This window comes from Propithecus coquereli, unplaced genomic scaffold (genome assembly GCF_000956105.1).
Source record: "Propithecus coquereli isolate 6110/MARCELLA unplaced genomic scaffold, Pcoq_1.0 Scaffold2, whole genome shotgun sequence".
NCBI lineage: Eukaryota > Metazoa > Chordata > Mammalia > Primates > Indriidae > Propithecus > Propithecus coquereli.
In genome coordinates this window covers 9,434,772-9,461,291 of record NW_012144966.1, presented here as the reverse complement: position 1 = coordinate 9,461,291, position 26,520 = coordinate 9,434,772, and the positions used below count along the sequence as shown (strand labels likewise).

Genomic DNA, 26,520 nt, shown 5'->3' with positions numbered 1-26,520 from the left:
ATTTTTAAAAACTTTTATTTACTTATTTTTTTAGAGATGGGATCTCACTATTTTGCCCAGGCTGGATTTGAACTCCTGGGTGCAAGCAATCTTCCAATCTCAGCATCCTGAGTAGCTGGCACTGGAAGTGTGTACCACCATGCCCAGCACAAACATTAATTTTTTAATGGAACAAAAATTCCTGCAATCAAATTATTTAAAGTCTAATTAGAAGACAGGACATGTGTATGAAAAAGTAATTTGCAGAACGATATAACAATAAAATACTTTCACAAGCTATACATATGTTAAATCATCAAATGAGCACTATGAACAGTAAATGCTCTGTTAGGAATAGCTAACTTCAATTAGGGTTGTTTAAGAAGGTTGCCATGAGGAGGCAGTGTAATAACTGAGCTTTGAGGGATTAATGGGATTTCAAAAGGTAGCAAGAAAGAGAACATTCCAGCCAGAAGGAGCAGCATGAGCAAGGGTATTATGACAAACATGTATATCCATGTTGGGTGTGAAGGGATTATGAGAATAGTAGTTTGCTGAATTTAAAAGTACATTGGTTGAGATTATGGATGGCCTTAAACAGTAGGATGATCTATAGGCAAGAGAATTTCATTAAAAGTTTTGAATGAAGAATGATTAAGATTGATCTAGCAGCTATGTATGGCATTCATTCATCCAACAAATATTTACTGAACTCCTGCTATGTGCCAGGCATTGTCTAGGGGTCCTAGGGATAAAGGAGTGAACAGAATACCCCAAAGTCTCTGCCCTCGTAGAGTTGACATTTAAGGAGTGGAATACCAGGAGAGGGAACTGTGAAGAGCCTGCTGCAGTATTGTAGATAAGAGGATCTGAACCAGAGTTAGGGCAAAATTATACACAAAGGAGTAGATGCTAGAAACATTAAAAAAATAATAGACACAGGTGAATGAGAGTATAGAGAGAGGAGGAAAAGGGAAAAGTCAGAAATATCTCTAGAATTTCTAAGTGGGGATGAAGGAGATGATGGACCATAGATTCAAATGCTGTGGAGAGGTCAGTGAGGACTGAGTTACCAAGATTACTTTTGATAGTCAGGAATCACTGGTGCTAACATTGCTGTTTCAGTGAGTTGCTGTGAATGGAAGCTAGATGTTGGGGAGTTTTGGAAGACTGAGTGGCAGGAGAGTGGAGGCAGTGGATGGATGGATTTTACCCCTTAGCCCTCAGACTTAAGGATAAGCAGGACTTTACATGCCTTGGCTTGGGAACCTAGGCTTGATAGACATTTAAATGGTTTTAAAATTACATTTGTACTTTAATTACCCACTGACTTTCAGTAGTTTTATCAGTACTGTTTCCTCTACTGAACAGATTAACTTGATTCTCACAGTATTTGGGGGGTGTTTTCTTAGGGATGGGGCTAATGAAAATTTCATGAGCTAGATGGCAATTTGAAATTTATTACATTTCATAATGTGCTATTTCTACTATAAATTTTAGATTATAGGAAGATAAAAGTAATCAGACTTATTTATAAATTTGGAATAAAAACTCTTAAGGAAAAATGTGCTGGCATTTATATAAAGCAGTGCTGTCTAATAGAAATACAGCACAAACAAAATTTATAATTTTTAATTTTCTTATCTACACATTAAAAAAAGAAACAGGTGAAATGATTTTTAATTTATTTGACCTAATATTATTTGAAATATCATCATTTCAACATGTAATCAAGTTAAGCAATTATTGAGATATTTTCATTCTTTTGCTCTTACTATCTTTGAAATCTTAATTTTGACTAGCCCCGTTTCAAGTGTTTGGTTACCAAGTGACTAGTGCCCATACTGAACAGTAACTATACTGGACAGCACAGGTGTATATCAAGAGAAAATACATACTAGTACACTTGGTATTGGCCATGTGTGTAAGCCAGTTAGTCACTGGAAGAATAAAAAATACTTTGAAATCGTGTGTAGTTAACCATTCAAGTGATGTTTCTGTTACTCTAGTCACGTTATTGTTTACCTTGTAATTCTTTATTTCCTGCCTATTAGGTGCTTTCAAAATATCTGTGGATCAGAAGCAGAGGGAAGCAAAATTTTCTTGCTACCTTGTCTGAACAGTGGCTCTGACATCTAATGACCCCTTGAGATTAGGTGACAACTATGAAAACACAGTATCTTGTTATTTTAGAGGCTACTATTACTTGCTTAAAATTCTCCATAGTGCAGGGCAAGAGAGAGGGAGTAGGGTATTATTTTTACATGGATGGTCATGGAAATCCTCTCTGGAAAGGTGGCATCTGAGCAAAGACTTGAAAGAAGTGAGGGACAGAGCCATGAGTATGACTGGAAACATCATTCTAAGCAGAGGGGAATAATAAGTACTAAGGTCCTAAGATGGGAACATATTTGGCATTTTCAAGAAATAGCAAGTATGCCAATGTGACTGAAGCAGAGAAGGAGGAAAGTGGAAGCAGATGGGTCGGAAAAGTTGGGGGTGATGGTGTGCAGATCATATAAGGCCTTTAGGCTGTGGTAGTGATCTTGGAAATTACCATGTGAGATGGGAGGCAATTTGGAAGTTTTTAAGCAGAGGAGTGACATCATCACACTTAGGTTTTAAAAGGCTAACAATAGCTTCCACATGAAACATAAAACTAGCACTCCAGTTAGGAATCTGTTACAAAAGCCTAGGTGATAGGAGGATGGTACTTGGGCCAGGGTATTAGTTGTAGAGGTAGAGAAAATAATTTCGTTTCTCAATATATTTTGAAAAGAGAGCTGATAGGATTTGTAGGGGTTTTCAAAAATTTTTATAATTTTTTTTTTTAATGTGGATCCTGAGAACAGGAGACTGTATGGACTGGGGCCTGAGTAAAGGTCAAATGGAGTTGCCATTTACTGAGACAGGGATGACTATAGGGGAACAAGTTGTTCACCTTTACTTTTGTTAAAATTATCTCTTAGCACCATGCAAAACATTGTGGATAAGACTAAGGTCTTCTTTGACCTTTTTTCTGAATGCTGATTCTCTATTGTTCCCTCAATCCCAAAGCAATTGTTGTCATTTTGGCGGGGGTAGGGGTGAAGAGGTTGTCCTTTCAGAATTTTTTTCCATTTTATCATAAGGATCTACATTGTAGCCACAGGAAATATAAGTAGTGTTTTTACATAAATGTTTCATACCACCTAACCTGAGCAACACAGGGAGACCCAGCCTCTACAAAAAATAAAAAATTAGCCAGGCGTGGTAGCACATACCTGTAGTCCCAGTTACTTGGGAGGCTGAAATAGGAGGATTGCTTGAACCTGGGATTTTGGGGTTGTGGTTAGCTATGATAATGTCACTGTACTCTGGCCTGGCCAACGACAGAATGAGACCCTGTCTGCAAAAAAAAAAAAAAAAAAAAAAAAAAAAAGGTTTATACCACAGATACTGTTCTATAGCATACTTTTTTCAGTTAATGGTGTGATTTGTTAGATCTACCTGATTCTTCTTCATCTTTTCCATAGTATTTCATAGCATGTATACACCACCATTCTGCTGTTTTAGATATTCAGCTTGTTTTCTAATAAATAATGCTTCAGTGAATGTCCTTATACACATGTACAAGTATTTCTGTAGGTTAGGTATCTAAAAATAAAATTGTAGCATTTTGGGGTATATGAATTTAAAACTTTAATAAATACTACTAAAAGCCCTCTGAATTACTGAAAATTGTCAGTAATCTATGAAAATACTTCCCCATCCCAGTGTGACAGGAACATATGGGTAATTTTTGAGGAAAAAATGTTGATTTATTATTATGATGAGTTGGACAATTATTTCCTGTATTTTATTATGTGGGAATGGGGAAGGCTTCACTTTTCTATACTTTATTATAGAGATACTTGACATATCTTTACTGCAAAAAAGGTGTTTTGATAATTATTAGTGTAAAAGTTATGTGGGTTTTATTAAATATTTTCTAAGTATATAGAAAATATACGTTCACTACGAGTTACATCTTAATTATGTTTCTAAATTGTTTAGTGGAAAGAGATGTTAATGGGATGTTATTGTCTGAAGCAACTTGTGAGCTCTGTGATGAAAAGGAAGACTCTTTTACAGTACCAAATGCTTTAGGAAATAGGTAAGCAATGTGGTAGGGGCTGACTTCATTTATATCATCTTATATTTATGTATAATCTGTACTGTTAAAAGTATTTTCCTATCCTATCACTGGCTCCTTACAATAACCCAAAGAAGGATAGAAGTAGACATTAACAGACAGAGAAGCCGAAGCCTAGAGTGTGAGACAGAATAGGGTTCAGATGTGGGCTCAGTTTATTAGTTGTTTGACTTCGGACAGCTCAATAAGTCACAGTCTCTTGTATGCAGAATAGGAATGTACTACCGACTTCATAGGCTGTAATGGCTCAGAAATAAATATGTAAACTTCTTAGCATAGTGCTACATGGTAACCACTCAGTAAAAGGTAGCTGGTTTTGTTTTATAATATGTGCCAAGTACTATGTTACAGCCTTTATATATTATTAATATAATATTATATAGAAAAACATTAATAAATGAAATAATAATTATACTAACCCAGGTACCCTGATTTATAGTCCTGTTTTCTGTTGTTTCCTGTTCCCTCTTTATGCCCGTGTTCGTGCGCACAGACACACAAACACACACCTCTCCCTACACACCTCCAACTTAAACATATTATACCTATTTCAGCTTCTTCAGTTTTCTTAGAGGCCTACATGATGACTTCCCTCTAAGCACAGTTTTCTCTTTAGTTCCCAAGTTTAATATAGAAAATAGTCAAGCACCTTCTCCTGGGGATACTTAGTGTTGGACCATCTTTTCTCTCAGACTGACCTGAGTTATAGCATCATAATACTACTGGGCTGAGTCCCAAGTTTGTCCCTCTAATACTTCCCCAGGCCTAGTCTGAGTTTTATATCATGCCCTAGCTCCACTCCTACCTGCTCTATCTTGCAAGTAATGAATACCCATATATTTATTCAGTCATCAGTGTCCACTAGTCTAGTGCCCTCCCTCCCTCTATCTCATTCATTAATAAAAGGTATAAAATATTTTCTTTCCTAAGATGATAAATAGATTTTATTTAAAAATGTTGGGTATAGGTTTGATGAGGAGCTCCATATAAATATCTTTTCAGCTTATGCTGCTTTTTTTGCATTGTGGCAGATAAAATAAAGTATATTTGATACAATTACTTATAAAAATTGGGCTTCATTTATATGAATTTGTTGGGCTCTTTCACTAGTTGAGTGACTTAACCATCTTTGCTATTCAGTATTATTCATTCTATATATTCCATGTAGTTAAAAAATACTCTTCTATTATTGGTTAGATTTATTTCCTTATACTTTGCTTTATAACACAGAGTGGTATAAAAGTGTTCAAATCAGTGTTAATATTTAAAATTTGTTTAATATATTTAAGTAATTGCTTAGCTAAATGAACCTATTCTAATCCATCATTTTATGAAGACAAGTTCTCTATTAGGTTTAGTATAATTTATTAACATTTCAAAAATTATTTTTACTATGTTGAACAGGTGCGTCCGATGTGAACCAACATTCATTAATACCAGCAAGTCCTGTGCATGTTCTGAACCTAACATTTTAGTAAGGCTAATCAAATTGATAAAGTATATATTTATAAATTCAGTTGCTTATAACTTTTCATAACCTAGGTATTTTTCTCCTTATTTATTTATGAAGACAGGGGGATTATGTTTCAGCAGCACAGGGAATTTTCCTCCATGTAGAATTTCACCTACGCGTTATGGAGAGCTTGTGAGTATGTTTCAATTTTTGTTCTATTGTTAAGGAACTTTCTACGTTTCTTCCTTTAGTAATTAATTTCAGACTAACACGAGAAACATTTTTGTATAAATCACTTTAAAATAGAAAAAATTATCACTCTAAGAAACATTAATCTAACAATTTGACGTTATAATTTATAAGTATAGTACTCAGTCTATACCTTAGCTTATTCCTTTTTCAGTGAACTACAGAATGTTTAAGCTAGAAATGCCCGATATAGGACTTATAAAGTAACGGTCCCCAACCTTTTTGGCACCAGGGACTGGTTTCATGGAAGACAATTTTTCCACGGGGGTGGGGTGGCTGGGATGGGGGTAGAGGGAAGCGGAGCTCAGGTGGTGATGCAAGCATCAGGGAGCAGCTATAAATACAGATGAAGCTTCACTCAGTGGCCTGCTGCTCACTGCCTGCTATGTGGCCTGGTTCCTAAGTTTCATGGAAGACAAGTTTTCCACGGACAGGGTCAGCGGGGTGCGGTGGGGGAGGCTGAGCTCAGGCAGTGATGTGTGGCCTGTTTCCTAACTCTAGATTTGAACCATGGATTTACCAGTCATTAGTTTTGTATCCTTGCACCTTGGGGAGGTTTCTTAACTTTTTAAAACTTCAGTTTATTGTTAAAGTAGACATAACAATAATACCTATGTAGGAATGCCTGTACGTGGTAAGCATTGGAGAAATCAGGATTATTCTTATCTGGCCAGGTTCCTTGTTTTATAGATGAGAGCATTGAGGCCTAAAGTTAGAGCTTTTGTAGCAGATGTTGGTGTTAACAAGTTCGAGGGTATAAAATGGGAAGTAAGTGGTCACGAATCCAAGAGAATAAGAGTTAGATGACTAGGAGTTAGAGTAGGAGTTAGTTAATGAACATTGAAGATACTGTATGCCAGCAGAACTGGGTGCAGACAGACTGTGGTCTGGTTGTTAATGTCATCATTGAATGAGTAGGAGTGATTAGGAGGGCTGTGAGGCTAGCAATGATGAGGGTGGAATCTGGGATCTTGATGAATAAGGCAAAAATTCCTCTCTTCCACTATCTTTTGAGGGTGACAGGCAAGTACCAAATTGTTGCCAGACAACAAAATAAATGCTAAAACAGGGATATAAATAGGGAGCTCTGAGATCATCCAAAATTGGCTCATCTATAACAAGATACATGTCTTCTGGGACACTCTTCCCCAGTCTTAGGTTGTAGTGAATGTCTATACCTGATTATCAGTTTTTTTTCCCTTTTCAAATAATTTAAGTTGAAATAATTTTGCCAAAAGTCCCAATGATCTCTTTCCTATCTCCTCTGAGGTTGCCAGTCATTTAGGTCATGTTACTTTAGTTTCCTTCAATCTGGAACAGGTCCTCAGTTTCCCTGTCTTTCCTGAATGCAACAGTTTTGAAGATTACAGGGCTTACCATGTATAGGATGACCCTTAGCCTGGCTCCATCCAGTCTTTCCTCATATCGGTACGGGCTTGGCAGAAAGCCACACAAAAAAAGTGCCCTTTTCAGTACATTGCATCACATCAGGGGCACACAGTGTCCACCTGGCCCACCACTGATAATGCTAACCTTGACCACCTGCCCTAAAGTCACCATGACTACCATGAAGTTACCGTTTTCCATTTGTAATTGATTAGTATTTTGTGAGGACGATTTCTAAGATTACACTTCCTCTTCCTCACCCTTATAGCGTTGGTCTCCATTGATGATGCTTGTTTTTATCAACCACTCCTGTGTGATGGTTGCCAAAGGTTATTTTTTTTAAAGCCTTATTGTAAACTCATGGAATCTTTGTTTATACATTGTATTATAATTTGTTACTGTTATTCTTGTTTTTGAAGCTTAAGTTGTACCAATTTGCACTTGCCTTCAAGATAGCTCCTGTGTTGTTTTGACATGACTTCATTAGGCTTCAGGCACTTGCTTGGTCTCTCTATACCATGTTCCAGGCTCACTTTTGTATAATTATAGTTATTCCCTATCCACCTTCCCTTCCTGTGAAAGAAGTTTGCAATGGGTCTACTGCATAGTGGTGTTTAGTATATGGCGAGAGATAAGGATCAAGTTTCATTCTCCTTTAATCTAGTACAGATCCCTGCTTCACTTTGCTTCTGTGATCTTTTTCCCCCTGAATTTTTCTGATTGTTTTTTTCATGATTAGACTCAGTGAAACATCTTTTTAAAAGAATATTATATAGGGTTGTGTATAGCCCATTGCATCACAACAAGGAGCACATAATGTCAGGTTGTCCAGTTATTGATGATGCCAAATTTGATTGTGTGGTACTTGTGTTTGCCACTTCTCTCCCTTATAAAGGTACTGTGATTAATAATTAGTCTCAGATTTACTGTGAGAGTATGTAAATATGCATTTCAGCATCCAATAATGAATCTTGCCTGAATCAATTATTGAGCTAATCATTTCTAATGATTTCACAGTTCACTCAATACTGTCAGGATTATTAATATTTTTCTTTTTTTTTTGCCACTTTATTTTTTGTATTAGTGAAATTGGCATATAGTATTTTTGGATCACAGGTACATTTTGTCTGCTTATATCTTTTGCCCAAGTGTCATTATTTTCTAATGTAATCCTATTTGTAATAACTGACATTGGTTAGAATTAATTCTTATATTCTTGTTAGAATCCATTTTTCTACTAACATTGAGAAAGTAACGTTTGACATTTCCCATTCAACAATATGCATATTAAGGTCTTCCTAACAGTGTAGAGTTAGGGAATCTTCATTTGAACTTAAAACTAAAATGCATCTTGTTGTTTACAGGGCATGTCCTTAACTTCAGAATGGTTTGCAAAGTATTTGCACTCATCAGCAGTTGCATGTCAGGTAAGTTTGAATTTTTAAAAAATAATTCATTTCATTTTGAAGAATTGTGGTATCATTTTTCACCCAGATAATAAAAAAGTTTTCTCTCTAAGTAGATATATCTTCTTAGCTCTTTCCAGTGGATTGAAAGAGAATACATAAAGAAAATGGTATTCAGTATATACAGATCGAAGATCTTCAGGCTTTTTTAGCTAAAATTGAGTGTTAGGGGAAACTGTCATTTAATAAATGTTTATTGATGACCTGCTGTATGCCAGGCCCAATTCTCAAATCAGATTAGATATTTCAGAAAAAGATGGAAAAAAAAATCCCTCATGGAGTTATAGTCTGAATAAATGTCAGTTTGTACTAAGTGCTATGAAGGCAAATAATTTGGAGTAAAGAACATAGAGGGGCAGGGGATCCTATAATATTTTATATAGAATGGTCAGGACAAACATCTCTGAGAAGGTGATATTTGAGCAAAGCCCTGAAAGAAGTAAGAGTGAGCCATGTAAATATTTAAGGGAAGAGTGTTCTAAGCAGAGACCACAGCAGGAACAGATGTCCCAGGGCACAAGTTCACTGGCTTATTCATGCTCAAGAGACAGGCAGGAGGCTGGAGTGGCTAGAGCAAAGTGAGCAGGGACAGTGGAGAGGAGGAGAGGTCAGGGATGTAGGGAGCGGCTATGACGAGGACCTGGGACTTTTCCTAAGGGAAGTAGAAGGATTTTGTGCAAAGGAAGACATGGTGGCACTTCAGGTTTTAAAAGGGTTGCTGTAGCATGGAGAATAGAATTTGTTGGGCTAAGAACATAAGCAGGGAAACCATTTAGAGAGTATTAGAGCAATCTGAGTGAGAGATAGCAGAACCGTAGACAAGGGTGGTACCATGGAAATGAGAGAAGGGTTTAGCTTCCGGCTGTACTTTGAAGATTGAGCCAACAGGATTCACTGATGAGTTGGATATGAGAAGGACAGGAAAAAAAGTTCACTGCAAGATTTTGACCTGAATAACTGTAAAGATGAAATTGCCTGAGAGGGAAAATTGAAAAAGAAGGTTGAGAGGCAAACTCAACAAATGATCTTACTTTGTTGTTCATAAAGCAGATTACTTAAACAAAATAGATTTAGACGTATATGTGTAAGATCTAATATAGAAACAAATTATTCTTTCAAATATAAATATTCTACTTAATAGTTTTTTAAAATGTCATGCTATACATTTTTACTTAGTTCTTCTTTCATTTGCTTATCTTTATATTTTAGCAGAAAATTTATAATTAAAATGTATTCATTTCTCTTCTCATATGGAAAATTTTTCTACTTAAGCTAGAGGAAATGTTTCTTTTTTCTAGCAAAAAAACAAATGTTTTAAAAAGCAAAATAATAAAAAAGAATTAGAATAGGTAAATTAAAACAAAGCATAATTTTTGTATCAACTTTTGTTTAGACTGTTCAGGTCCATGTTACATTTCTTTGCCATTGTTCTTTTGTAGATGCATGCTAATCTAACATCTTGCCAAGTTCTTGGAAATATGTGTGTGATGAACATGAATTCTTATGATTCTGCTACATGTGATGCATGTCGACTGTTTCAGTTTATCTTTGAAAATACTGCTTCACTGAGCACTGTTCATTCTATCTCATTTTGGTAAGGATATCTTGATTGTTGCAATGTCATTTTGACTGAATTCAGTGTAGTTTTATTCATAAATATTAATAAATATTTCTTTCCCATTATTAAAACAATTGTAATTGTTTATAGGAGACAGAATCTTCCATGGCTGTTTTATGGAGACCAGCTAGGATTAGCACCTCAAATACTCACTACTACCCCTCTTCCTACAAATTTCAGTTTTAAAGGGGAAAACCAGGTATAAGTCTCTATGTCATTAGAGGATAACTACATTTTGATTTACAATTTTAAATGGTAATAAAGTTACTAGTTACGATTCTTGCTTTATTAGGTTTTTATAAATTTAGTTATTGAACTAAATATAAATATCAGCTGCTTATAAGAACTAAACAGTATAGAGTTTAGCTGTCTTATTTGAGTATATGGATACCTCTGGATGATGTGGTTATGGCATCAAGTGGTATTAGTCGGGTTGGGAAGAGTAGTTTTCATCACCAAATGCAAAACAATCTCTTTCTGAATTTCCTTCTGAAATTCCTTCTGAATTTCCATATTTTAAAGAAGGGATTGGGGCTCCATGATATTGCTCAGCACTTCACAGGTCCAAATTCCCACCTCTGACTTTCTGACCTAGAACGAAGAAGTAAGATTATTCTTCTGCCCCCAGGTCCCATGTAACAGGTTTGAAAGGAGACTATCTGTCACTAATGCTGCCTCTCAATTCTAAAATAATAATTTTCATGCAGAAAACCAGTCCAGCTTTTTAAGGTGTATTTAATCATAGGAATAGTTAGATTAATTGAGCTTCAAAACAAAGGTAGTTGAATTTAATTTTTCAACAAAAAAGATCAGTCAACAATACAAAAGAAAGGATTAGTCAACAGTGAAAATTTCTTTGTAGAATATTATATTACTTTCAGAGTATTTGACATTATTTTATTCTTGTTTTCTTTAATCAGAATACAAAACTGAAGTTTGTTGCTGCTTCCTATGATATAAGAGGCCATTTTCTCAAGTGGCAAACTTTAGAAGGAGGTATTTTACAGGTAAGCATGATTCTACCTAAGAAATTAGTAATGAGCCTTATTTTTGCTTGAGGCAAAGACAAGAGGAAAAAACTAAATTATTGTTTGAATAGAGCATTTGTTACATACTATGGCTGATTTTTTTCTGGTGCTTTAAATTGGAATTTCTTAAAACTGCTTTTGAAGTTATAACTTTAATTTATAACAAAGATGCTCCCTTAACTTTTTATATCCTTGATACATGAAATAAGTATTATGTAGAGCATATATCCATGTGGGAGCTTGAGAACTCTTTACTAAAAGCAAAGAAAACATTTGTGAGAGATATTTATCAGTTACATTCTTTTGCTGTAGCTTTGTCCAGACACAGAGACAAGGCTAAATGCTGCTTTTTCTTTTGGAACCACCTATCAACAAAATGTAAGTTTGGACTATGTTAGTCTATATTTTAGCTTTGTTTTTTAAAATATCACATGAGCAATAGTTGGAATACTATTTGAAATTTTGAAATTGGAAATGTTTTTAACAGTAATGAGTAATTTCATTAATTAATATAATTTATGTGGGCACAGAAAACCTTAATTTAATCAGCATGAAGAGAGTACCTTGTCATCTTAGAATGTTAAACATCATTTTCACAGTCAATTGTTTATGTGCTTCTAGGCTAATAAGTCTTAAAAAAATAATGCCTACTTCTGAGCATTTTGGAATAAAGTAAAAATACTACTTTGTTTTTGTGATGAATAATAATATTACTCCTTTCTCATTCTATCCCCCAATAACAAGTAAAAATGCTTCCTTTTTTTCTCCCTTCATACTTTTTCTCTGCTTCCTGCTCTGACCTTCTTTACTTTGGCAACCCATTTTGAAATTACAGTATGGTACAAAGGAATGTTATGAGACATTAAATATTTGAAAGACATTCAGTAGTCTATAAAACTGCTTCCTGAGAAAAATGTATGTATACACATACCATAGAACAAAACCACAATAAAAAATACCATTTTGGAAAACAACAAACATTTTTAACAGTGGTTATCTCTGGATGGTAGGATTAGAGATGATTTTTGTTTTCGTTTTTGTATTTTCCAAATTTTCTAACATGAACATAAATTCACTTAGTTTGTCAGAAATGACTTATATATTACTTTAAAAAAAATAAATAAATGATATTGTGCATCTAACATGAGCCAAGAGAAGTAACACTTATTAAATACCTGCTGCTGTGTGCTCAGCATTTTATCATTGTTATCCCATTTGATCCATAAAATAACTATGTGAGATACATACTATCTGTGCTTCACAGGTGAGGAAGTTATGTCCAGTAAGATTAGGTAGTCTACTCAAAGTCATGCATCAGATAAATTGTTGAGCCAATGTTCTGTTAGGTTTAAAAACCATGGTTATTCCACTGAACCTGGCTGCCTCTCAAGCAGTCTATAGCCTCGTAGGCAAAGCTACATAGAAAAAGACTTGCCAAGAATGTGATGTGTTATTCTATAGGTATGTACAAGGTACCCGTTCCTGGGAAAGTACAGAAAGGCTTCACAGAGTGACACTTAGGCTTGTATAATGAATATGAGTTTGCCAGGAGAACACAGTTGGGAAGGGAACATTAGGCAGAAACCACATTTTCAATGCCAGAGTGACATAGAATAGCATGATGTATTTAGGAACTGCAAGTAGATTAGTATGAATGGACCACTATAGACTGGTAGGGAGCACTGGGAGATAAGCCTGGCTCTGTTAAGGGAAGCCAGATCATAGACGTCATTGTATATCAGGAGAAAGAATTGGGAGTTTATCCCACAGGACAGTAGTTTTTAAACATTTTCACTGATGTGCCCTTAATGTTGAGAATGAAGTCATACCTTTTCCATCTGGGTTGTAGGTCAAGAACAAAGCAGTTCTTTACTGTTAGCTTTTTTGGCCCTTATAAAAGAATCATATTTGCAGTATTCATATTTTGGAAGGCATGTGGAAATGCATATAAACTAGATAGTTTAAAGATTTTATTTTGCATAATTTAAAAAACACTCTTTTAAAGATAATAAATATACTTTCTAATTTTAAATTGTGATGTTTGTATTTTTAATTTTATTTTCCAGTGTGAGATTCCTATTTCTAAGATCTTAACTGACTTTCCCACTCCTATATTTTATGATGTGTACCTTGAATATACTGATGAAAACCAACACCAATATATTTGGGCTGTACCTGTGTTAAACCTAAATCTTCAGCACAATAAAAGATTTGTGAACCAAGGTAAGACATCCATACATACCACTGTTTCTCTGAGCAGAAGTCAATAAACAAGTCAAACACATGATAATTAAATAAACCATTGATTATAAGGAGGGTCATGAATTCTCTCTTATTATATGAGTTTATATGGCATGCCAAAAAGTAAAACAATAAATTGCTGATGTACTTAGAAATTTTTACTAATTTTTTTAATCAGGCATATTGTTAAGAAATTAGGCCTGTAATCCTAGCATTTGGGAGGCAGAGGCAAGAGCATTACTTGAGGCCGGGAGTTTGAGAAAAGCCTTGGCGACATACTGAGACCCCATCTCCACAAAAAATAAATAAATAAATAAATGAGCCACACGTGGTGCTTATAGTCCTAGCTACTTAGGAGGCTGAGGTGGGAAGATCACTTGAGCCCAGGAATTTGAGGCTGCAGTGAGCTATGACCCAGCCACTGCACTCTAATCTGGATGACAGAATAAGACCCTGTCTCTAAAAAAATAAATTATAGTGTTATTAAGCGTATATCCTGAAAAAAATTAGAAGAATTGTAAATTAGGGCTTTTTCTTCAAGCTGTCCTCTCTCTGCTTTTTTGGATAAATTAGTTTCTTTTGTTGTTACTCATTTTATAAGATCCTGCTTTTTCAGGTAATTTGTAGGGAAAAGCCTTCCAGATTGATGAAAAGTTCAAACAATCAGAAGGCATTCAAGTGAGAGATGGAGAAGACCATTATTAAATTCTTATAGCTGGCTGGGTGCGATGGCTCACACCTGTAATCCTAGCACTCTGGGAGGCCAAGGTGGGAAGATTGCTTAAGGTCAGGAGTTGGAGGCCTGAGCAAGAGTGAGACCCCATCTCTACTAAAAAAAAAGAAAAAGAAAAAACTAGCCAGGCAACTAAAAATAGAAAAAATTAGCTGGGTGTGGTGGCATGTGCCTGTAGTCCCAGCTACTTGAGAGGCTGAGGCAGGAGGATCACTCAAGCCCAGGAGTTTGAGGTTGCTGTGAGCTAAGCTGACACCACAGCACTCTAGCCTGGGCAACAGATTGAAACTCTGTCCAAAAAAACACAAAAAATTCTTACAGCAGTAACTTTTTGCAGCCATCTTATCTAAAAAAAAAAAAAATACTAATTTTGTGTTTTAAATGTGTCCAGTAAACTTCTTCAGAGCTGTCTTGAACAATATGTGGCTATTTTTTTAATGCCATCTTATTTTTTCTTTTCATAATAAAAGACAGTAGCTCTGGCATGTGGCTTCTGACTCGGCGCATTTTCTTAGTGGATGCAGTAAGTGGACAAGAAAATGACTTAGGAAGTCAGCCAAAAGTAATTCGAATTGCTACCCAAATATCACTGAGGTAAACAAATGTCTAATGACTTGCAGTATACGGGAAAATGTCATATGAAAGTGTTTGCCAGTAATTATCAAATGAAAACTATAAGGACAACTGAATTGTAATAGTTGATAAGGTTTTTTTAGTTATTTATGTACATTGGCATAGACCAATAAAAGTGAAGGACCAAGGGGGGATTTATATCAGAAGAGTGTGAGGAATTTGCTCAAAATTCACATTCTAGGCCTCACTCTAGAGCTACTGAATTAGAATGGGTTGAGAGGTGTAGGAAAGGTGAATACCACTGGGCTAAAATTGGTGTTCTAGGAAGAGACTGCCAGATGATTGTTAATAGTAAGGCCTCCCCTGTCCTCATTTCCTTTTATAGCTTTTGTTCTAGGTTTACCCAGATTAATTATCAACACCTTTCTCTTCCTATGATACCTTAACTATGAGCCTACCTTAGGGTAATACCGTGCTTTCTTTTCCAGAGTGGGATCTCTAAGATCTTAACTGACTTTCCCACTCTAATATTTTATGAGGTATACCTTGAATACACTGATGAAAATCAACACCATCATCTTATATTATATTAGATTGATATTATACTTTGAAGCACTTAAATATGCATTTTTCACTGTTATTTCATTTTGATTCTCATAGTCTTATGAGGTAGGCAATACAGAAACTTTGTCATATATCTTATAGAAATCCACATGTACTGTGTTTTTAGTATTCCCTCAATTTGCTAATGTGGTATCCCTAGTAAAAATTAAATCAAACCTCCTCAGGCTTGACACATTCTTGATGAAACCATATTGGCCCCTCGTAATTGGCACTTCCCTCTTTGAGTCCACAAACTGTACAGTACTAATGCATTGATTTTGGCAAAATGTACTTCACTATGTGCCGTAAACAATATTATATCTCATACATTTTGTTAAGAATCCATCTTTCTCTTTTGAAAATCAGGATTTTATCTGCCTTTCTTTAAGCTGCATGTAGCACTGCAATTTTGATTATTACTCAGAGACGGTTTGAGTGCTTCAGTGATTTCACTTGTAAACTCCATAGGGCCTGGATCAAAAGCATTTCTAATTTATCTCAGAGGATATATTTTAATATTATTTTGACTGCTTAAGATAGCTTGTGTTGTTATCATTAGATTATGTTTAACTTTCCCTAGTTCTTAACTGGTTGGTTCTGAGATCATCAAGATAATTCGTATTAAATTCAAAAGAAATGGTAAACTAAATATATGTTTAAGGGCTTAGATATACTTATCACTCTAAATATATTTTCTTTTAAATAGCATCAACCTTGTACCTAACACAAAAAATGGAAACATCTACCCTCCTTTAATCACTATTGCCTACCGTGACATTGATATCAAAGATCCCAAGAGCCAGTCTGTGGAGGTGAGTTCCTTACTAATCAGGTCCCGTACATGTATAAATATAGCATAATACTGATGTGATTTATATTATGATCAAAAGACAATTTGTCTTTTTTTAAGTTTTAAATAAATCTTTCTCTTTATATTGTCAAGTCTTAAATAGTTTTTACTAATAATGGTAAGAGGTGAGTTCCTGTGGATCCTGAGCAAGAATGAATTAAATTTTTCAGTAGAAGCATTACCAGCAATTGAGCATCCTTGTTAGGGATCCTGGGACATGCTGAGATGTGCACCATCTGCTCCTGTCCTTTTGGACTACCTTGCTTCTGTTAAGATTTTGTCCCTTTGCCTAATTAAACTGGGAACTTAGACTTTACAGTGGGCATATGTGTGCTCACCAATCTATAGCCTACTTGATAGAGATACACTTTAACAGGCAGAAAGATTATTAATAAAATTACCGGCTTTATAACTAGTAGTGCTAACATGACCTAGAGAATGTGGTTTGGATCCGTACTTCTTCCCCAACTCAATTAAACTTAGCTACAGAACTGATGGCCTCTTCTACCTAGGAGGGCCTATATATGGAAATAACAAACCTCGTACATCCCCAAAACGGGCTGTACCGAAGATAATGAGCCTGGAAACGACTGAGCTGTACATGCTCAGTTCCTCTTTTCAACCTCCCCAGTCAGATAAAGCATCCCTGCTTTGAGGAAGGGTAAATGAGAGAGGGATAGAGATTAAAAGCAGAGGTAATCCTTTTATACTTTTTCCTTCTAGAGATTAAGTGGATATCCCCTTCCTTTTCTGAAAATATGAGAAGTAGGGGATAAGCATTTCTTACCTTCAAGCTCACCAATAGCTTTTAATTTTTATTAGTTTACTTTTCTGAATTTTAATATTCTAGTTCCTTCATCCAGTGCTTTTGGCCTCTCTGTTGTGTTTGCACTTGTACTCACCTGCTATGGGATTCAAACTTTAATTAAGCAAAATTAAGCACCTAGTATAACTTCTCTTAAAGATTTCCCGTTTTCATTTTTATTACCTAATCCAATGTTAAAATTAGTTTCTATTGACTGAGCTTGTGTGTAATGAGAGGAGAAGAAAATCCAGAAGCATACTTGGTAACAACAAAAGGCTGCCTGGCTTAAAACCTCCTGGAGTGATATTCATAGGTAACCAAGAGTATATTTATTTTAATATAAAATACTTCTGGGTCTTTTCTTTAAATATTATTCTTGCCTAAAATATTCCAAACTAAGTCTTAACAAATTGGAAAATAACAGAGAGGATTGTGAGAGTCATGAAACTATACTGATAAAGTCCATTTCATCCTAATTATAAAAAATACAGTTATTTCATCATTTCTTAATTTCTCATGGCAGCTGTTGCAAAAATTGTACATCAGTTTTAAGCATCCAGCTATGGCTCTGCTCTCGCACCAACAGCAAATAACCTTCCTGTTTTACTGAGCAGATCAAGACCATCTAATAGGAATTCCTTCAGATTTCTTCCTTTTTTTTTTTTCTTTTTTTGAAACAGGGTCTCACTCTGTCACCTGTGATGTCATCACAGCTCACTGCAACCTCCAACTTTGGGGCTCAAGCAATCCTCAGCCTCCCGAGTAACTGGGACTACAGGCGTGCGCCACCATGCCCAGCTAATTTTTCTATTTTTTGTAGAGACGGGACCTTGCTCTTGCTCAGGCTAGTCTCAAACTCCTGGCCTCTAGCAATCCTCCTGCCTCAGCCTCCTAAAGTGCTAGGGTTACAGGCATGAGTCACCACACCCATCCAGATTTCTTCTTTAATACTAAAGAACTCCTGTGTTTCATTATCTTTCCCATTTCTTGTTTCTATTTCTAAGAAAGAAAATTCCCTCCTCCTTTGCTAAGCTAATCCTCTACCTAAACTTGTCTGCAGTACTTTGTCCAATATCACCCAACCCCTTATTCAGCCAGCCTCTCTGCTAGTCACTTTCCCTTGTTTATAAAAACTGTCAGGTAGCTTCATTTTAAAAACGAACTAAAACATCCAGCTGAACAAATTTTTTACTCAATTCTGTCAGCTCCTCAGCTTGCTGTCATATTTCTTTCCTTCATTTCCCAGCCACTTCTCCATCATTTGCAATCTGGCTCTTGCCATTTTACTTCTTTGAAAACATCTTTCATGAAGGTCAGCAATGAATTCCACATAGAGTGGCTTTATTTCTTTACCATAGCATTTATTTAACATTTGACACTGTACTCTTGACCTTCTCCTCCTTCTTGAAACTCACTATTCTGTGACCATGATAAGACTTAAGTATCTTGCCTCTCCTCTCACAGTCTTCTTCTCTGACCCTTCACTGGTTCTTCTTTCTCTTGTCTTTTAAAATAGTGGTATCCCTAAGGTTTTTATTCAGACTTTTGATTAATCTACTTAGTTAGGGTATGTTTGTTTAGCCAGTTGCTAAATTCTTTTTTTTTAATTGTATTTATTTATTTATTTTGAGACGCATCTCACTCTGTTGCCCAGGCTGGGGGACAGTAGCACAATCATAGCTCACTGCAATCTCAAATTCCTGGCCTAAAGTGATCCTCCTGCCTCAGACTCCCAAGTAGCTGGGGCAATAGGTGTGCTCAATGACACCTGGCTAATTTTTCTTATTTTTTGTAGAGACAGGGTCTTGCTGTGTTGCCCTGGTCTTAAACTCCTGATGTCAAGCGATTCTCTCACCTCGGTCTCCCAAAGTGCTGGGATCCCAGGCGTCAGCCACCATGCCCAGCCCTAAATTCTTGATACATAAGTTTAGTCACTTTCTTCAGTTACAGAAACCTATTAGAAAATGAAATATGGTTAGTTTGGCTTGAACTGCTGTTAATGAACCTAACTTAGCTCCTCATGAACCCTTCTTTTAATATGTGTTCAAAAGAGATATTTAAAGCACACAAATAATTCTCAATAGTATATCTATTTATTCGTAAGAGTCAATTCTAATAATATTTATAGTTAAAAAATATAGCATTTATGGTAAAATCCAGCTACAAATGTATTTTTATAATAAAAGTAAGTTTGTGTTATACAATTTCAGTATGGCTAATTTGTTTTCTTTTAAATATCAGGTTTCTTTCTCAGTCAAATATGAAATGAATCAAGGAGAAGCACATGTTCAGACAGATGTGAGTTTATTTTAACCTGTTAAAAATATTTACATTTTTCAATTAAAAAAATAATAATTTCAGATGTATAGGAAAGTTGTCAAAATAGATTTGCCACATACCTTTCCCTCAACCTATCTTAATGTTAACATCTTACATAACCTTACTATAATGATCATAATCAGGAAATTAATATTACTATAGTCCTATTAACTAATCGACATACTATTTCAATTTCACAGGTTTTCTTCACTATTCTTTTTCTGTTTCAAGACCCAATCCAGGGTTCCATATTGCTTTTAGTTGTCATGTCTCCTCAGTATCTTCCAGTCTATGACAATTTCTCAGTCTATCTTTGTCTTTCATGACCCTGACGCTTTTGAGTACTAGTCAATTATTTTGGCCCTCAGTTTGGATTTGTCTGGTATTTTCCCATGAATAAATTGAGTTCATGTGGTTTTGGCAAAGATACCACAGAAGTGATGTTGTGCTCTTCTTAGTATGTCGTATCAGGAGGTACATGATGTCAATACGTCTTATTGCTGCTGATGTTAACTTTTATCAGATGGCTAAGATGGTGTCAACAGAGTTCTCTACTATATTTTTCCATTTGTAATTAATAAATATCTCATTGGGAGATACTTTGAAATTATGCAGATACCCTGCTTTTCATCATTCTTTTGCCCACTAATTTTAGCATCCATTGATGATTCTTGCCTGCAAAAAGTATTACTGAGATATTTGCCTTTTGGTGATTTTCTATTTCTCTCATTCATTCTGTATTTATTAATTGGAACTCTACTGTAAAGAGGAACTCTTTCTTTGCCCACAGTAATTTATTTATTCAATTATTTATTTAAATCAGTGTGAACTCATGGCTATTTATTTTACTCTAGTGATTATAATCTATTACTATTTATTTTCTTGCTCAAATTGTCCCAGATTTGGCCATTGGAAGTTCCTCCAACTTGGCTCCTGTGTCCTTTCAACATGCCTCCGCACCATTTTTTGAGCATGTCCTTACTTTCTATTTATAGTGTTTTTGAACACTGATGAGAGAAATTACATAAATTCTAAAATGTTCTTTTTTTTTTTGAGATTGCTTTGGGTGTGTTGGGTGGGCTAGCTGTTTTAGCAGCCCTTTTGAAGACAGCAGCATGGAAGAGGCGCATTGGAAGTCCCATGATTGATTTACAGGTATGTTCTCAGGACTTTTTAAAGAATATTTTTGTCTTTTGACTATTCTGGATCTTTCTGATAAGACACAGCTAGAGGATGAATAAGAAAGTTGCCTTGAATTTTTATGGGGTATGTAATTAGAATAGGTATTGTTGCGTCATAGGATATATGCACACCTCATTTTCTTCCCACAGTGCCGGATGGCAGTCTACACTCCCACCAACAGTCCTGTTCCTGTTTCTGTATGTCTTCGCCAACACTTGATATTTTTCCAACCTTTCTATTTTTTGCCAATCTCATGATACATGTCATTGTTATATGTGGTATGTCATTGTTGATTTCATTTTAATTTCTCTGACTACTCTTCATATACTTTTTGGATTTCCCCTTCTGTGAACTGCCTGTTTATTATATCCCTTGACTATTTTTCTATTAGGTTTCTAGCTTTTCTTGTTTATTTGAAGGAATTTTTTGTATTTTTAAAATGTTAAACCCTTTTTGGTTTCTGATGTTGAAATGTATGCCCAAATACATAACTCGTCTGTTATTTTTATGCATGTGGTCCTTTGTTTAATGGAACTTTTAATCTTTGTTTTTTTTTATTTCAGCATATTATGGGGGTACAGATGTTTAGGTTACATATGTTGCCCTTGTCCCCCCTCCCCGGAACTTTTAATCTTGATGTGGTAGCATCTGAATTTTTTTTTCATGTTATGGTGTATAACTTTTGGGATCTTGTTTAGGAAAACCTTCCCTATCTCAAGATCGCAAAGATATTCCACATTTTAATTCTCTTAACTTTATAATTTTTCCTTTCATTTAATCTTTAAAATTTTTTTTTAATTTTAATTTTTATTTATTTTTTTTACTTCCAGAGTCTTTTATTGATCATCTGTAGTTCAATATCAGGTACATATAGCATTAGCAAAAAACAAAGATCTGTGCTTAGAGTTTAGTTTCCACCTGAAATGTTTTTATTTTTTATCTAACATTTATTCCATACTTACTGTGTGCCAGGCACTTTTTAAAGCTTTACACATATATAATTCATTTAATCCTCACAATAGCTCTATAAAGTTAGGTAATATTATTATTATTCCCATTTTACACATGATGAAATTGAAGCAGGGGTTAAATTTTCTACTCATTTAATTTTTACAACAGCTCTGTAATAGGTATTTTATTTTGCTGATGAAGAACATAAGAAAGGCTACATAGTAACTTGTTTAACCAGGTTATCTTCCTGATTTCAAAGTCAACATGCTAAGGAATCAGAGTGGGGGCCTTGACTTACTATTTGGAATAGTCAAGAAAGGCTTCCCAGAGAAGTGTACTTTAAGCTGGGTTATCTGTTCATTCCACAGTAGTCACTAAGGCCCTGCTGTCTAAGTGCCTGGCACTCTACCAGACACTGGGGGTGTGGTAGTGAGGAAAGACAGATGTGGTCTGTGCCCTCAGAGCCTCATGAGAGTCTGCTAGAGAGAGGAAAGGAAGAATATTTCATAAAAACAATGCCCATTTTATTCCACGAAGTATTTGAGATGAAGGTGTGGAGTGGTTAATCATTGAGTAAGTGGCTGGAACTGGCAGATGAGGCTAAAAAGTTAATTTTGGTCTATGTTGTAAAGGACCTTGTGGTCAGGAACTTACATGTTAGTGAGGATTTGTACAATTTTTAAGAAGTGGAGTGACAGAGTCCAATTTACACTTTAGAAAACTAACTCTCATCGTAGTGTGGAGGAGAGATTAGAGTGGCAGGTTTCCAACTAAGAGAAAATTACTAAGCAGTTCAACTTTCTTAGACAGTGAAAGATGAAAAGGATTGAAAATGACATGGACTACTGGAAATGGACTGAAAGATAAGGATCCAAAAAGTAACTAGGAGGGAGACTCAGTTGGTCTTTATACTAGATGATACATGGATACATGAAACAAGGCTTCGGGCTTGAGAAACTGGGTGGATGATATATAAAAGTGATAGTGTTACTAAAAGTGATCATTGGGTCTTTAACAGCTATAATTCTTTTTTTTAAATTGCAGACAGTTATGAAATTCTTGCTGTACTATGCTGGTGATCTCGCCAATGTTTTCTTTATCATCACAGTGGGAACAGGTCTTTATTGGCTTATTTTCTTCAAAGTGAGTGAGTTTCTGAATTTACCCTAAATACCAATACCTATATAACTGATAAGCTCTCTTTATAAAGGAATTATTTTTGTTTGGGAGCATTTCTGATCAAGAGTATTAAGCTGGGCATGGTGACCCATGCCTGTAATCCCAGCACTTTGGGAGGCTGTGGTGGGAGGATTGCTTGAGGCCAAGAGTTCGATATCAGCCTGGGCAACATACTGAGACCTCATCTCTACAAAATATAAAAAGAATAGATGGATGTGGGGACACATGCCTGTAGTCCAGCTTCTTGGGAGACTGAGATAGGAAGATTGCCTGAACTCAGACGTTCGAGTTTACAGTGAGCTATGATTGTGCCACTGCACTCCAGCTTGGGGTAACAGAGTGAGACCCCGTCTCTAAAGAAAAAAAAAAGAAAGTATTGAGCCAGGTGCTAACCTCACCATTCCCCCGAGTGCAGTGAGCTTATTGAGTGCATCACTATCTTCCTCTTTTATGTATTCTAAATTGTGCTTAGTGAAAACCTTGTTCTACTTGGGAGGCTGAGGCCAAAGGATTGCTTGAACCCAGGTTTGAGTCCAGCTTGGGCAACATGGTAAGATTCCATCTCTACAAAAATAAAAAAAACCAAAAAAAGCCCATAAAACCCTTGTGTGATCATATTTAACCAAATAATTTTTATTATAGGCACAGACATCTGTCTCTGTTTTGCTACCAATGACAGTTCAAGAAGAACGGTTTGTTACTTATGTGGGATGTGCTTTTGCTCTGAAGGTAAGTTTCAAAAGACAGATTACCGAATTTAAAAGGCCTGCTAATAAATTAATAAGTCCTTAAAATTAAAATATTTTCTAAAAAATTTTGGTGTAAAATTTACCTTAGTTTTGAAAGAAGGCATAAATTGTTTTATTTTGTTTTACATAGGAAATCTACCTTTATTTATAGTGAATAGCTCATTCTGAAAATCTACCTTAAATAATTTTTCAAAGAAGCCATAAATACATTGGGATTAATGTAAGTTATGGCTAATTTGGTAAACATTTCAGTGTATAACTTTGTTCCTTAAAGTCTGATGATATATTCACAATGGGACAAAATGCCTTTAGGCATGAATTTTGTCTCTGTTAATCAAAGATGAAAGATACCATTCTGGATAAAGTGCTGAAATCTTAGAGGTTTTTTTCCCTGTCTCCATATTCCTTTCCTCCTTTCTTCCTGTGGTCACCCCTCCCTACCTTCAGTGTCCTCCATCAATGTACCAGAAGCTCTTTACAGGCCTCTTTGGTAGTTCTCATCCCATTGTACTATGATTAATTAAGCATCTGCTTTTCCCATTGAACTAGGAGCTCCTTGAGGTGAGGTATCATCCGATACTTAGATTTTTATCCTTTGTTTGATCAATAATGTATCTACTAGAAAGAATGCCTCAGTTTAAACATTTGCTTCTATAAATGAGAAAGCTGTGTTTCAACAACACATTTTTTAAAAATCAGAAATCTCAATACCAGAGATAGAAAAAAAGACAGTAAGAGCATTCTAAAGCTTTAATTAGGACAAGCAAATCATAGCTGAAAAATATCTTTATTTACAAAGAAGTCAGATGATCTACAAAGTAAAGTATGTGTCTATAAACCTTGGGAAAGAGAGTTAATTATGCAAGGCCCCTGTATGAGGAGGAACTAGGCTATTTCCTTTTTTTGTATTGCTATTTTAAAGAAAGAGAAAGGGAACATAAATTAATATGTATATGAAAATTCTGTGAATTTGGTGATTCTACGTTATTGATGTGCTTCTAATGATCTCCTAAAGATACTATAACTTCTTGTGAATTCACTTGTAAAAATTATATGTTCTTGTGATTACAGTATGTTTCTTAAAGAATCAATATTGGTTCCATAAGCAGGCTTTATGCTGATACTTTTCAGGTGTTTTATTATATGTCATCCTCAGGCACTGCAATTTTTGCATAAACTCATATCCCAGATTACCATAGATATATTCTTTATTGATTGGGAGCGACCTAAAGGAAAGGTTCTTAAAGCTGTTGAAGGTAACAAAAAAAACATTTGTACCAAAATTCTTTTGCTACCCTTGCAGAGCAAAGAAGGTGAAACTCTTTTACTCATTTTATCTCCCTGATCAGGTGAGGGTGGCGTACGGAGTGCCACTGTTCCTGTAAGCATATGGAGAACATATTTTGTAGCAAATGAATGGAATGAAATTCAGACTGTGAGAAAAATTAATTCACTCTTTCAAGTACTTACTGTCCTCTTCTTTTTGGAGGTATAAACTGTTTTTTGATGTAATTGTATGCAATTTATGGGTACCTCATAAATGTTAAATTAATGTAATTCCAACTAAGTTTTCATGAAAGTGGAAGAGTTTTCTAAAGGTTGAAATATTATCAAGCCATTAAAAAGGAATGGCTTTTTTAAAATTGTGATGAAGTACATAACAAAGTTTACCATCTTAACCATTTTTAAATGTACAGTTCAATAGTGTTAAGTACATTCACATTGTCGTGTATTGGACCACCAGCTATCTCCAGAACTCTTCATCTTGCAAAACTGAAACTCTATAGCCATTAAACAATTCTGTACCCATTACCTCCTACCCTCAACTCCTGGCAACCACCATTCTACCTTCTGTCTCTATGAACTCGACCACTTTAGGTGTAAGGAGTGGCTTTTAAACTGCTGGTTTGTATCAGAATCCCCTGGGGAGGTTTTGTAAAATACCCATGCGTGGTCTCATCCTTAGAGATTATGTTCAATTTAGCAGATTGAAGGTGAGCCCAGGTATCTGTATTTTGAAAAAGCCCATTCCCCCATGATGCATATTTTCCCCTTCATCAGAACCACCATTATAAGGTTGGTATTTTTCAACAAACTGTCGTTGAACATCTACTATGGATTGAACAAAACACAACACGCTTATGACATTTGCAGTTATTTCATGGATTTGGTTGGAATTATGACAGGAAGTATTCAGTACTAAATATAAGACTGAACATGGAAACTGTTTATATGAGTGATAGGTTTTCCCAGGAATTATTTGCATAATTAAGACTGGCTATAAATTATTAACTCTTATTATATATATATTGTGGAATGGCTAAATCAAGCTATGTAACATACCTCACATACTTATTTTTTTGTGTAGGAGTGTTTTTTACAAATTTCATAAGCTTTAAAAGGTATTACATGAAAAAAAAGTTTGCAGTCAAGTAAGTTTGAAAACACTAGATTCAATAAAGTCATATAGAATCATTTACCATAAAACTTCTCAGAGCCTTTATACTACAAGGGTGGGAGCATTTAGGTGAGTTTAATGGACAGACCAAACATATTTAACCATGACTTCCTATTATCAAAGAATGTGTCCTCCAGAAGACATTTTGAAATATACTGTATATTAAAAATACTTGGTATAGTGCCTGGCACATGTTAATGCACATGAAATGTTAGTTGTTAGTTTAACTTATTGGTTTACTGAAGAAAGTTTTATTCTTTTAAACAGAATTTTTTGAGCTTTGTCAGTGTGTATGACAAGGTTATCTTTGGCCCTTAATCATATTGAGAAGAATACTAAATGCACTAACTAAATAGCTTCTAATAAATACTTTGTAACAGCCTGGGCAGCATAGCAAGACCCCATCTCTACAAAAAAAATTAAAAAAGAAAACCAATTAGTTGCACCTGTAGTCTCAGTTAGTCAGGAGGCTGAGACAGGAAGGAGGATCACTCATGCCCAGGAGTTTGAGGTTGCAGTGAGCT

The 26,520-nt window shown here is 35.3% G+C and overlaps 1 protein-coding gene across 1 annotated transcript in view; it reads left to right on the top strand.

Annotated features, from left to right (window-relative positions):
- TMEM67 (transmembrane protein 67) overlaps positions 1-26,520 on the top strand; it is a 51,208-nt gene that overhangs the window by 7,676 nt on the left and 17,012 nt on the right. Inside the window, exons 3-19 of the mRNA XM_012643534.1 lie at positions 4,015-4,114; positions 5,558-5,627; positions 5,724-5,798; positions 8,606-8,668; positions 10,147-10,301; positions 10,416-10,524; positions 11,246-11,332; positions 11,666-11,731; positions 13,420-13,576; positions 14,798-14,921; positions 16,210-16,315; positions 19,400-19,456; positions 20,534-20,632; positions 22,655-22,753; positions 23,432-23,518; positions 24,695-24,794; positions 24,888-25,027. Of these exons, the coding sequence (XP_012498988.1) occupies positions 4,015-4,114; positions 5,558-5,627; positions 5,724-5,798; positions 8,606-8,668; positions 10,147-10,301; positions 10,416-10,524; positions 11,246-11,332; positions 11,666-11,731; positions 13,420-13,576; positions 14,798-14,921; positions 16,210-16,315; positions 19,400-19,456; positions 20,534-20,632; positions 22,655-22,753; positions 23,432-23,518; positions 24,695-24,794; positions 24,888-25,027 (1,694 nt within the window). The remainder of the gene's footprint in view (positions 1-4,014; positions 4,115-5,557; positions 5,628-5,723; positions 5,799-8,605; positions 8,669-10,146; positions 10,302-10,415; positions 10,525-11,245; positions 11,333-11,665; positions 11,732-13,419; positions 13,577-14,797; positions 14,922-16,209; positions 16,316-19,399; positions 19,457-20,533; positions 20,633-22,654; positions 22,754-23,431; positions 23,519-24,694; positions 24,795-24,887; positions 25,028-26,520) is intronic.